Source organism: Staurois parvus, unplaced genomic scaffold (genome assembly GCF_062004578.1).
Source record: "Staurois parvus isolate SC_StPar_1 unplaced genomic scaffold, SC_StPar_1.0 ptg000243l, whole genome shotgun sequence".
Classification (NCBI taxonomy): domain Eukaryota; kingdom Metazoa; phylum Chordata; class Amphibia; order Anura; family Ranidae; genus Staurois; species Staurois parvus.
In genome coordinates, this window is record NW_028318039.1 from 15605571 (window position 1) to 15617913 (window position 12343).

At 43.4% G+C, this 12343-nt stretch overlaps 1 protein-coding gene across 1 annotated transcript in view; it reads right to left on the minus strand.

Annotated features, from left to right (window-relative positions):
- ABCC4 (ATP binding cassette subfamily C member 4 (PEL blood group)) overlaps positions 1 to 12343 on the minus strand; it is a 400044-nt gene that overhangs the window by 128602 nt on the left and 259099 nt on the right. The window contains exon 21 of the mRNA XM_089680483.1: positions 5330 to 5480. Coding sequence (XP_089536609.1) covers positions 5330 to 5480 — 151 coding nt within the window. The remainder of the gene's footprint in view (positions 1 to 5329; positions 5481 to 12343) is intronic.

Here is a 12343-nt window from a genome sequence, read left to right on the forward strand (position 1 = left end):
AAAGGAGGGCACCAACCTGGCTATGCAGTTTGGAAGGTTTACCTGAATCACAATACTGGCTAAAAGAAATACAAATATTTTATCAGCTAAAGCAGTTCATGTATACAGTAAGCATGTCAATGGTTTATTTATATTTTGCTGGAGTTCAAGGGATTGTAAAGGTTTACATTTTATACTTACCTGCCCTGTGTAATGGTTGGCACAGAGCAGCCTCAATCCTCCTCCTATCAGGCCCCCACCTGCGTTCCTGCCCCCCCCCCCCACCTGAGTGCTCATCATAGGAAGTCTCGTGCCATGGCGGGCGGAGCACTCAAGTGCGGTCTTTCTCAAGTCAGCTCTGTGTGTCCACAGAAATAGGATGTTCGGCTTGGCCCTTCTCGCCCCTCCACCACCCTACTTCCTCCTCACTGGCTCTGATTGACAGCAGCGGGAGCCAATATCTACCACTACTATGTCTTAGCCAATGAGGAGGCAAGCTGAGAGACTCTGCTCTCATGCACACTGCTAAATTGAGATCAGGCTCAAGGGGGGGACCGGTAGAGGAAGCTGCATGCAGAAGGTTTTGTACTTTAATGCCTTTAGAAACACTTTCAGCTTTATGTAGCAGTTAAAAGTGGGCTCATAAAAGAAGCTGTGTTTGCAAAGAAGGCTACAACCCTAAATTTGATTGTTTGCTTGTAAATCTTAGTCCAAACAGCATCAGCTTCAGCAAGCATGTACAAAGTGTGACAGCCTTCTTCAAGGCTTCAAGTACCCTACAGATTTAGCTAGGTGTGTTGAACATAGATCTTTATGGAAATATTGGCCATATTTTAATGCCCAGCTCCAACTAAAACTTTTCTTTCTTTAATTTTTGGACTTGGGTAGAGCATACACATCAGTCAAGTTTTTATTGTTGCCTGTGACCTCAGTGGAAATTTTTCAGTTAACTTTGAGTTCCTGTAACAGAACAGAAAATGAGGGGATTGGTTGTCACTGGGACAGGAAGGCACAGCTAGTAATAACAAACCTGTAGAAGTTTCCATGTGGAATTTAGGAGCATTCTCCTTAATAGCAGTGCATCCCAGAAATAATCACCTGACCAAAGCTGTATGATTTCTCCAGTCTGTCTATAGCAAAGAAGGAAGTTTTGAATGGAAAGTGCTTTAAACAAGCTTTTGGTGGACCTCATCAAGCTTTATCAACACAGTTTTCTAAAGCCTGTCAAAACCATATTTAAAGGCACTCCTAATAAGATCTATATTCAACACACTTAGGAGATGTGTGTTTAATGGAGAAATTCTAAACAAAGATCACACAATTTCACACATACCTAGCACCTAGGTATGCAGACTGCTTCTACAAACATTTGTGAAAAAATTGGTAATTCTCAGGTTGCCACCTGTGCAATATGTCCATCTGTATAATTCCCTTGCTACTAAATATTCCACAGATAACTGGTAGTGGTATTATAACAAAGTGGAAGCAACTGAGAACAACAGAAACTCAGCCACGAAGTGGTAGGCCACGTAAAATGACAGAGCGGGGTCAGCGCATGCTGAAGAACGCAGTGTGCAGAAGTCGCCAACTGTCTGCAGAGTCAATAGCTAAAAACCTCCAAACTTCGTATGTTTATTGTACCTGATGGGAGACTGAATTGAGGAGGTCGGCCTCACTTGTGTCACTAGCCCTGATCCTGCTGAGGTTGGAACAGAGGGAGTCTGGGGACCAGGGGGACAAGAGGGCCAGTGGTTGTTGCTTGCGGCTCTTGCAGATGATGACCTTGGTAGGCAGAGTATCCTCTGATTTGGGCACCGTAGAAATAGACCAGGCAGGTTCTGTGGATTGCCAGATGTGCAGCAGAGCAAGGTAGGTAGCAATGACACAGGACTGGAGCAGAGTCATAGGATAGCCGGGGTCATAAACAGTCGGGCAGCGCGGTACAGAATCAGAAGTAAAAGCCAAAGTCAGGAGCAGAGCCGAAGTCAGGAACCAGGAGCAGGAGAGTAATCGGAGTCGGGTCAGGAACAAGCCGGGTCAGCAACAAAGGAATTGTACAGGAACAAGCGGGACACGGGGGGGAGCTGAAGAACAGTCAGCACTGAATCTGAGCAGAGGCACTCCTTAAATGGCCCGTCTGGCGCCAATCTTCGCCGTGCGTGTGCACGTGTGCGTGCATGTGTGTGATCGCGCATTCCTGTGCGCCTGCGCATAACCGGCAATTCTTCTTCAGGATCTCCTTTGTGCATGCGCGTTCCCGATCGCGATTCTTCTTGCCGGAAATCATTCACAGTATGGCCTTCAGATTAGCACAACAACAGTGTGTAGAGAACTTCATGGAAAGGGTTTGCATGGTCGAGCAGCAGCATCCAAGCCTTACATCACCAAGTGCAATGCAAAGCGTCAGATGCAGTGGTGTAAAGTATGCCACTACTGGACTCTAAAGCAGTGGAATCATGTTCTGTGGAGTGACAAATCACGCTTCTCTGTCTGGAAATCCGATAGACGTGTCTGGGGTTGGTGGTTTCCAGGAGAACAGTACTTGCCTGACTACATTGTGCCAAGTGTAAAGTTTGGTGGAGGGGAGATTATGGTGTGTGTTGTTTTTCAGGGGTTGGGTTTGGCCCCTTAGTTCCAGTGAACTGAGGGGCCAAGCCCAACCCCTGACATTTTGGACAATTTCATGCTTCCAACTTTGTGGGAACAGTTTGGGGATGGCCCTTTCCTGTTCCAACATGACTGCGCACAAATGCACAAAGCAAGGTCCATAAAGACATGAATAAGAGAGTTTGGGGTGGAGGAACTTGTCTGGCCTGCACAGAGTCCTGACTTCAACCCAACATAACTCCTTTAGGATGAATTAGAGCGGAGACTGCAAACCAGGCCTTCTCGCCCGACATCAGTGCCTGACCTCACAAATGCGCTTCTGGAAGAATGGTCAAACATTCCCATTGACACAATTCTAAACCTTGTGGACAGCCTTCCCAGAAGAGTTGAAGCTGTTATAGCTTCAAAAGGGTGGGCCAGCTCAATATTGAACCCTATGGACTAAGACTGGGATGCCATTAAAGTTCATGTGTGTGTAAAGGCAGGCATCCCAATACGTTTGGCAATGTAGTGTATTTAAGGCCTAAAAATAAATTTTTTAATAAAGTACCAAAATCAGAAAAAAACGGTACTTTCAAAAAATATAAAGAATAGTTTTGAAATACAACATGTAATTGAAATGCATGGGAAAGATTGTATGATGCTAAATTCTAAGATTAAAGGGTGACATGTTTTATAAAAGCTTATAAGATATTGTATTGCTTTATATGCTCTTTAACCCTTTTGCTACCCAGTTAGTTTCCTAATTATCACACATATTCTAAAAAGCACATTATGGACTTGAAGTCCCTCAATAATTTCCAAAATACCTATAAAAGCAGTTTCAGTAAAAAATATTTTTGAACACGCAAACAGTATTATTTCCTAAATTAAACACTATCATTTGTTAACAGGTAAGATGAAACTGTATTGAGTAATTAAATAATAAATACATCTGGGTTTAAAACTGTGAGACCTTGCAAAACAGCGAAAAAGGAAGATATGCAAAACTCAATATAGAAGTTCACAGCAATACAACAGTTCAAGTTAAAGGGTAGCTACAGTTATAAAAAAAGCCCTCCAACATAACTTCATCAGAAAACCAAAGGGTAACGTTGCCCCTACACTGTCTTGGACTGTGCAATGATTAGCAGTGTTTTTTTTTCTTAGTGGGTGACAGGTAAGGCTTTGAGCTATAGGTATAACTGAAAGACTTATCCCCAAGTTGGTGGTTTTTTTTTAATTATTTTTTCACTTTTTACCCTTTTCCCTCTATGTGACAGTACATACAGATCATTGCAGCTTCTCTTTGAGAAGAAGAAAATGTACCAGTTCTACCAGGGGAAGCAGCAATTTGCATAGTAGCAGGTATGTGCCAGGAACTGCGTTTACGCTAAATTATGTCCCGTATTTGTGGTTCAACCATCTTAAAGTGGACATTTAGCCAGAAAATTAAGTCTTACTAGACTACTAGGCTGCACTCTTTTGCAGGTATAGCTATGTAAAACATTAAAAATAAGTGTTTATTAGGGTTGCCACCTCATCCCTTTAAAACCAAACACATATTAGTTACACAGGTTCTGTGGCTGATTAAGGTGGTAACTAAACTCACTGAGTACCTTATCTGCACTTAACTACTTGCTGACCTAATCATCAGAGCACTGATGATTAGTGCCCAGCAGTGCCATCACAAGTTCCCAGCAGTGCCACCCACCTGTGCCCATCAGTGCCACCCACCTGTGCCCAGCAGTGCCACCCATGAGGGCCCAACAGTGCCACCCACCAGTGCCATCCATCAGTGCCGCCCAGCAGTACCGCCAGTCAGTGCCACCCATCAGTGTTGCCAGTCAGTGCCCAGCAGAGCCCATCATCAGTGCCAGCTCATCAGTGCTGCATATCAGTGCCAGCTCATCAGTGCCACCTATCAATGCCCATCAGTGCTGGCTATCAGTGCCACCTCATCAGTGCTGCCTATCAGTGTCCATCAGTGCTGCCAATCAATGCCCATCAGTGCTGCCTATCAGTGCAGCCTCAACAACGCACATCAGTGAAGGAGAAAAATTACCTGTTTGCAAAATTTTATAATAGAAACAAAGAAAAACTTTTTTTTTCAAATTGTTTTGCTCTTTTTTTTGTTTATAGCGCAAAAATAAAACACCCAGCGGCAAGTAAATACCACCAAATGAAAGCTCTATTTGTGTGAAAAAAAAGATAAAAATTTCATATGGGTACAGTGTTGCTTGACCGCGCAATTGTTATTCAAAGTGCGACAGCACTGAAAGCTTAAAATTGGCCTGGGGAGGAAGGAGGTATAAAAGCCCGGTAGGCGAGTGGTTAATTAGCCACAGAACCTACAAAATTATGTTCGATTTTAAAGGGATGAGGTAGCAACCCTAGTGCCTATACTATTTAAAATCCAGTAACACACTGTCTCACTCTGCACATGCTCTATTGCTCTCTATTTTTAAGCACTGTGCCAAAAATGTAGAGGCTGATCTGCTGACAGCCTAAAGATTAACTGATGATCAGTGGCTCTGAATTTCAGAAAAATGGCAGCCTCCAGCAGGAAGAAACAGTAACAATGCTCGAGGGAATTTACAGCACACACTAATTCTGGTAGCATAATTATTAATGTACAATGTATGTTCCTTGTTAAAAAAAAACATTCTTTTTTATCAAGTTGCTATGGGTAAAGTTCTATTTAATGTGGGTTACTATACTGCTTTAGAAAACACTGCCACTTACTTTCTGCATAAAGACTTACTTGTTGACTCCAGACGTTTAATATCCCGTGACGTTTCCAGGAAATACTTTCTCAAGAAATAAAATATAATCACAAGAGGAAGCAGGGGAATTAATATCCAAGGAATGACAGCGATGGCAACAGCAATCACACCTAAAATTTGAAGAAACACCTAAAAGAAAGGAAATTAAAAAATTTTAGATATTAGTAAGCTTTAGAAAAAAAAAAGGCATGTTAGTGAAGTAAACATGCAGCATGTGTTATTCTAGAAGCTGCCCACATACGCGTCTTTTCTTTTTTTTTTGTCCAACCTGCAAATGTTTATCAAAATATTTTTTGATAATAAAATTATTATCAGCAGTTACAAACTGCAATTTTTAAGGAATTCCTCTTAAATAGGAAAGCAAAACTGTACTGAGTAAATTACAAAAACTGTAAATACCCAACTTTCTATAAAAACCTGGAGATTTTCAATTTTCACTTACAGCTTTCAGAGTTTTTAAAAAACTCCCCAAACCATACATTTTCTGAAAGCATAGCACCATAAGAACAAAGGAAAGTGCTACTGATTTTTAGACCGCACAATAATTGCACAAATTTTTATCACATCGCTATTTTGAACTAAAACTAAAAACCTTATTTGCACACATAAACATAACATAACTTACAAAATTTCTGCTAAGGCCTCATGCACATGGAGTGTACTACAGCGTGTAGCAATCATGCACACAGAGATGGACGCGGTCATCCATTTTGCTCCAAACCCCCTCCATTTTGTATCTCTCTCCCCGAAATCAGATTCCTCCGATATCCCCCCTCCCTCTCTGTTGAGTGGCATGTGGTCTGGATGATGACAGAGATCACAGGCAGCAAACTCATTGTGAGGGCGTCATGGCTATAAACCTTACTAATATTATTATTATAGAGTATTTATATAGCGCCAAAAAGTTTGCTCAGCGCTGTACATTATAGTGGGAGACAGTACATGAGACAATACAGTAACAATACACGAGGGGTTCGAGGGCCCTGCTCCTTGGAGCTTACAATCTAGGAGGGAGGGGATAGTGGTACAGGAGGAAATGACTGTGGGGGATGTAGTGGTAGGAGGAGTGGGGGAGATTGGTGCGCCTAAAGGTGAGGAGGGTAGTTGCCAGTCTGATGGATTGGGGTAGTGAGTTCCAGAGGATGGGGGAAGACCTGGAGAAGTCCTGGAGTCAGAAATGGGAGGAGACCAGGGAGCTAGAGAGTAGGAGGTCTTGTGAGGAGCGAAGGGTACTTGTAGGGTGGTATTTGGATATCAGGTCGGTGAGGTAGTTTGGGGCAGTATTATAAATAGCTTTGTACGTCAATGTTAGAAGTTTGAATTTTATGCGCTGGGCAATCGGAAGCCAGTGGAGGGAATGACAGAGGGGGGTGGCGGATACGGAGCGGTTGGTAAGGTGGATGAGTCTGGCCGCAGAGTTCAGGATAAACTGAAGCGGGGATAGTCTGTGATGAGCTATGCCAGTGAGGAGGGAGTTGCAGTAGTCGAGTCGTGAGATAATAAGGGAGTAAATGAGTTGTTTAGTAGTGTCTGGGGTTAGGAACGAACGTATTTTGGAGATGTTGCAGAGGTGGAGCCTTCATGAATTTGCCAGCGATTGGACATGGGGCTGGAAGGACAGATTGGAGTCTAGAGTGACGCCTAGAACTTTGGCTTGCGGGGTGAGACTGATGGTGGCGTTATTGGTCATGATGGAGAGGATGGGGGGGTGCGGGCTGGGGGGAAAACTAGGACTCCATTTTGGAAAGGTTTAGTTTGAGGAAGTGGAGTGACATCCAATCTGATATGTCGTTCAGTAGGCGGGTGATTCAGGCGGAGACTGAAGGGGTGAGGCGAGGGGTACAGAGGTAGATTTGCGTGTCATCGGCGTAGAGATGGTAGTTGAAGCCGTGGGAGTGTATCAGTTGGCCAAGGGAGGAGGTGTAGATGGAGAAGAGAAGGGGCCCGAGGACAGAGCCTTGGGGGACCCCAAAAGAGAGGGGGAGGTGGCAGCATTATAGGTAACACTGAAGGAGCGCTGGGATAGATAGGAGGAGAGCCAGGAGAGAGTGGAGTCTCTGAGGCCAAGGGAGTATAGTTTTTTTAAGGAGGAGAGGGTGGTCGACTGTGTCGAAGGCCACGGAGTGGTCGAGGAGTTGGAGCACTGAGTAGTGGCCATTAGCTTTGGCGGTTAGCAGGTCGTTGGTAAATTTGAGTAGGGTAGTTTCGGTGGAGTGTAGGGGACGGAAGCCAGACTGTGGGGGATCAAGGAGGTTGTTGTCATTGAGATGGGAGCTTAGGCGATTATAGACTAAGCGCTCGAGGAGTTTGGATGTAAATGGCAGCAGGGAGATGGGTCTAAGGTTGTTGAGGTCGGTGGGGTCCAGGGAGGGTTTTTTGAGTATGGGAGTGATGTGCGCTAGCTTTAGGGGGGAGGGGAATGTACCAGTAGAGAGGGAGAGATTGAAGATGTGAGTGAGGGAGCATAGGATGGAGGAGAAGGGTGACCGTAGGAGTTGTGTGGGGACAGGGTCAAGGGGGCAGGTGGTGAGGCGGGCTTCGGAGAAGACCTTAGTGACCTCTTCAGTGGTACAAGGTCGAAGGAGTGGAGTGTTGGGGGGGTTTTAGTGTGCGGGATGTTAGGTGGGGTGGGGTGGGGGTCTGGGCAGTTGTGAGGTCAGAGAAGGGGAGTGTTGAGGGGATTATCATGGGAGGGAGGCTAGGTGCGGTCGAAGTCTGAGCATTGGCGATGTCTACTAGCTGGTGCCCCTATGTCTGCGAGACTCTTCCTGGAGAAGGGATCGTAAAACCATAAACCAGCCCTCATGGAGCTTCAAAGACATTCCAGGGAGTCGTAAAACAGACTTACATTTCAAAACCCAGTTTTCCATATAATTTTATATCTCTAAATAGGAAATAATTACACAAACATGGAGCACATATTCGGATGGCTCACTTTAATAAAAATCGCCTGGTATATTACATCCCCTATCTGACATACATAGGAGAGCAGAAAATTATATCTTCTTAACCATTCAAGCAGGTATGTCATATTTTATATCTAACCGTTCAGCATATGATTCTGGGTATTAATCTATTTGTGGATAGAATGTTATATGTACCTAGGAAAAGTTATTGGCCATAGTATAATTTGTGAAGGCTTTGGTCATAGCCTGAGCTCCCCGCCTACACAACCTCCTCCCCAAATTAGGCGATTGGTTCTGTGCTTCAGGGAGACATCCTGTGGAGTTCCTAGAAAAAGCTAACCTAAACTGAGTTGAAGATTCTCCCTTTTAACATCGGAACTAACGTTGGGAGGTAAGGCATCCTTTTGGCTCATGAAACCTGATCTGCTTAAACCAGGACGTTTGCCAAGTACTTTACTTCCCTAGATTCCTTTCTGCTATCTCTTTGCTGTGGTATTGCTCTCTGTATATTTATATATATATTGGCTACATCTTTTTCTGTAAATATTTTTATTGCACCCTTTTGACCTTTTAGCAATAAATCTTACTTTCTGAAAGTGTTGAACTGTTTCTAAAGCTCTTTAATGCAAACTAAGAATCCCTGCCTCTGAAAAGTGCTACTGTGTGTGTGTTTTAAACTTCGATATATCTATGCCTGCGGTGACAGTGGTATACCGACACTTATGCAAACATCATAGTGTTATTGCTGATATTGCCGAGTTTCCTCTTTCTCTGTACAAAAAGGAGGTGGTGGCAGTGTGAAGGGTTAATTGCGTAATTAAACTGACCCAGTAACAATTGCTCTCAGGCTGCAGGTACACAGGTTGTGGTCCATTAGCTGGAAATGACAGGGTGCAGCTGGGCGTGGCATTGTTACGCACGTGACAGCATGGTTTTAGATTGGCTAGTCCTTCGGTCACGAGTTTGGTGAGAAGGGTTGGGGTCTGACGCAGTGATCGTCACACAGCGTACGACCATGGAGGATCGTATTTACCTGTACGGGGATGCACAAGAGTTCTGTGTCCCAAATGACTTCAATGGGACTGCTTACATGGGGATGCAGAGAAAACCTGTTCATAAAAACATGGCCTTGCTGTAATATGCACCGTGTGAACAAGGCCTTAGGCCTCGTTTACACTTGCTGTTGCGGGAAGCAGTAAAGATGGTTGAGCTGCATTTTTGCACCAGCCAACCACCCCCCTTAAGCTGCAATAGGCAGTGAACAGGGGTGTTTACATGCCACGGCCACAATGCTTCGCACCCGTGGCAAAGTTGACTGATTTGTGTGTAGCAACCCTGCTGACTTCTACACATTCAATGGAAGTAATTGTCGGCACAAAAAGGGTTAAAACAGGCAGTGAGGGGCATCACATTGCTTCCTCACAGCTTGTCAGTAGCCTCTGGAGCTCAATCTGAACGCAAATGTTTAAATCTACAGTACAAATAGCAACCACCCCAACCTATAACTAGCCTGTGCAGCAGGTGTTCAATGGCAAAAGCCAATCAAGCGTTATGGTGCCAGGCAGTGTGCACAGGGCCCTCTAGAGGATGTCGGACCCTCAGGCCACCCTCATGAAGTCTGTTTCTGATTGTTTGGTCAGAGACATTCACACCAGTGGACGACTGGAGGTAATTTTGTAGGGCTCTGGCAGTGCTCATCCCGTTCCTACTTGCAAAAAAGGAGCAGAAACCGGTCCTGCTGATGGGTTAAGGACCTTCTACGGCCCTGTCCAGCTCTCCTAGAGTAACTGCCTGTCTCCTGGAATCTCCTCCATGCTCTTGAGACCGTGCTGGGAGACACAGGAAACCTTCTGGCAATGGTACGTATTGATGTGCCATCCTGGAGGATTTGGACTGCCTATGCAACCTTTGTAGGGTCCAGGTATCACCTCAGGCTACCAGTAGTGACAGTGACCCTAGCCAAATGCAAAATTAAAGAAAAACAGTAAAAAAGATAAGTAGGGGAAAAAAATGGCAGTGGCCTCCACCTGTAAAGCCATTCCTGTTTTGGGGGTCCTCTCATTGTCACCCATCTAGTGCACCTGTTGTTAATTTCATTAACACCAAAGCAGCTGAAACTGATTAACAAACCCCTCTGCTACTTAACTGACCAGATCAATATCCTGGGAGTTTAACTGACTTGATGCTATACTCTGATTAAAAAGTGTTCCTTTAATTTGTTTGAGCAGTGTATTTGCAAATGTGTGCAAACGAAACCCCTACTTTTAACGTGAACTGTTGGACAGGGTAATTCTGCATATTTAAAGAACTTTCACATGGGCGCTTTTTTCATCAGTTTAGTTGCATTTTTTTTTCAAAATCAGCGTTAAACGAATCAAAACTTTTTACCTCCATTTTCATCCATTTATTTAATCCATTTACATCCGTTTTTGTCCGGTCCATTTTATTTATTTTTTATGGAAAAAATAGTGTTTTCTTCAGTTCAAAAAAACGAATGTCATATTGTGTTAGTATGCATCGCACACTAGCACAGAAGGACTTACCTTAAAACAAAGCTCTCCAGTGGCATGCTGTCACTTCCATCTTCACCTGGTCTTTCTTCTGAACTCGCAAGCTGACTGGCCGAGCTGCAATGACATCACTCCTGCGCATGCGCTCGGGAGTCCCAGGCCACGGCACAGTACTTTAAAGGAATGGCATAGCTATGTTCCTTCAGAGCACATGCGCCAGCTGTCAAAAGGAGCGAATATCTAATAAACTGTGCACGTTTAGGAGATATTCATTTTACCTACAGGTAAGCTTTATTATAAGTTCACCTGTAGGTTAAAATAAAAATCCGGCGTTTACTACCACTTTAACAGTTTTAGTATTTCTGTCCTGGCGCACAAACTGATCAGATTTATATTTCATTTTCAAAAACATTCTGCCTGTAATTTTTTTCAAACACGGTCTGTACTTGAGACCTATTGCTTTTGTTGTGGTGGGAAATATTATTTTCCAAATAAAAAAGACAAACAGTATGTAAAAAAATAAATAGTAATCAGCATCAAAATACACTAATGATCTTATAACCTAATTAGTAGAAGGAACTACACATACTACAGTAAACCATGTGGACAAAATATACTTTACTTACAAAGAGACTGCAATCATTTGACATTGTTTGATTTTATGTCACGCCTACAAAAAAATGTATAATTTGAGCACCAGGACAAATATTGCTGACAGCTAACTGGCAAGACACTGAGCAAGTTAAAACAATTCTTACAGTGAAAAGAATGTCCTTTCTACTGTAACTATAAATTAGTATTTACATCTCCTTATCACTCTCCCAGTCTCACACATGCTATCAATCTTTCAATCTGACAGTTTGTAAAGATATTTAATTAAACAAAAGCCAAACCACCACCCAAATAACCTAGATTCTGCATGTCTATAACAAAAGGAGCAAAGATGATAGCATTAAAATGATAGCCTTGTTTAGTCCCTGAGTGCTTCGATTAGCCTCTTGTTAACGTTTAATGGCACTATTGTCGCTCTCATGCTGAGAATGACAAATTAGGCCTTTGACTGCAAGCAGAGCAGGCTTGGAGGATTTCAAACTGATTAACTGCCATGGCTCTTCTTGCCTTTGTGATTTCGTATTTGGGAAACTTTTCACGCTAAAGCACCAGAATCAGAGGCAACTGTTAACTATCAACATTTTTGAAGAAAAATTTTTAAAAAATGTCAAGAAAAATTACACAAGTGGCTTTTATATCTACAAGCTTGATTCCAAAAAAGTTTGGATGCTGTGCAAAATCTACATAAAAACAGAATGCAATGATTTGCAAATCTCAAAAAATAGAAATCATATCCCATTTACTGCCAGGTCTGTATGTCGTATGGACCTGACACCATGGGGTTTCACAAACGCTCCAGGTGGCTGCAGGAGTGTGTGTATATATGACAGATGGAATGGACATAATGGCTGGGTGTCCCTGATATCTATTCTGGGCTTTGCTTGTATATTAGCATCACTGGCATGGCGGTTGCCACCTGGTAAAGGGAAGGGTTCTGAGCAGACATGTATCCACTCTTCTCCCC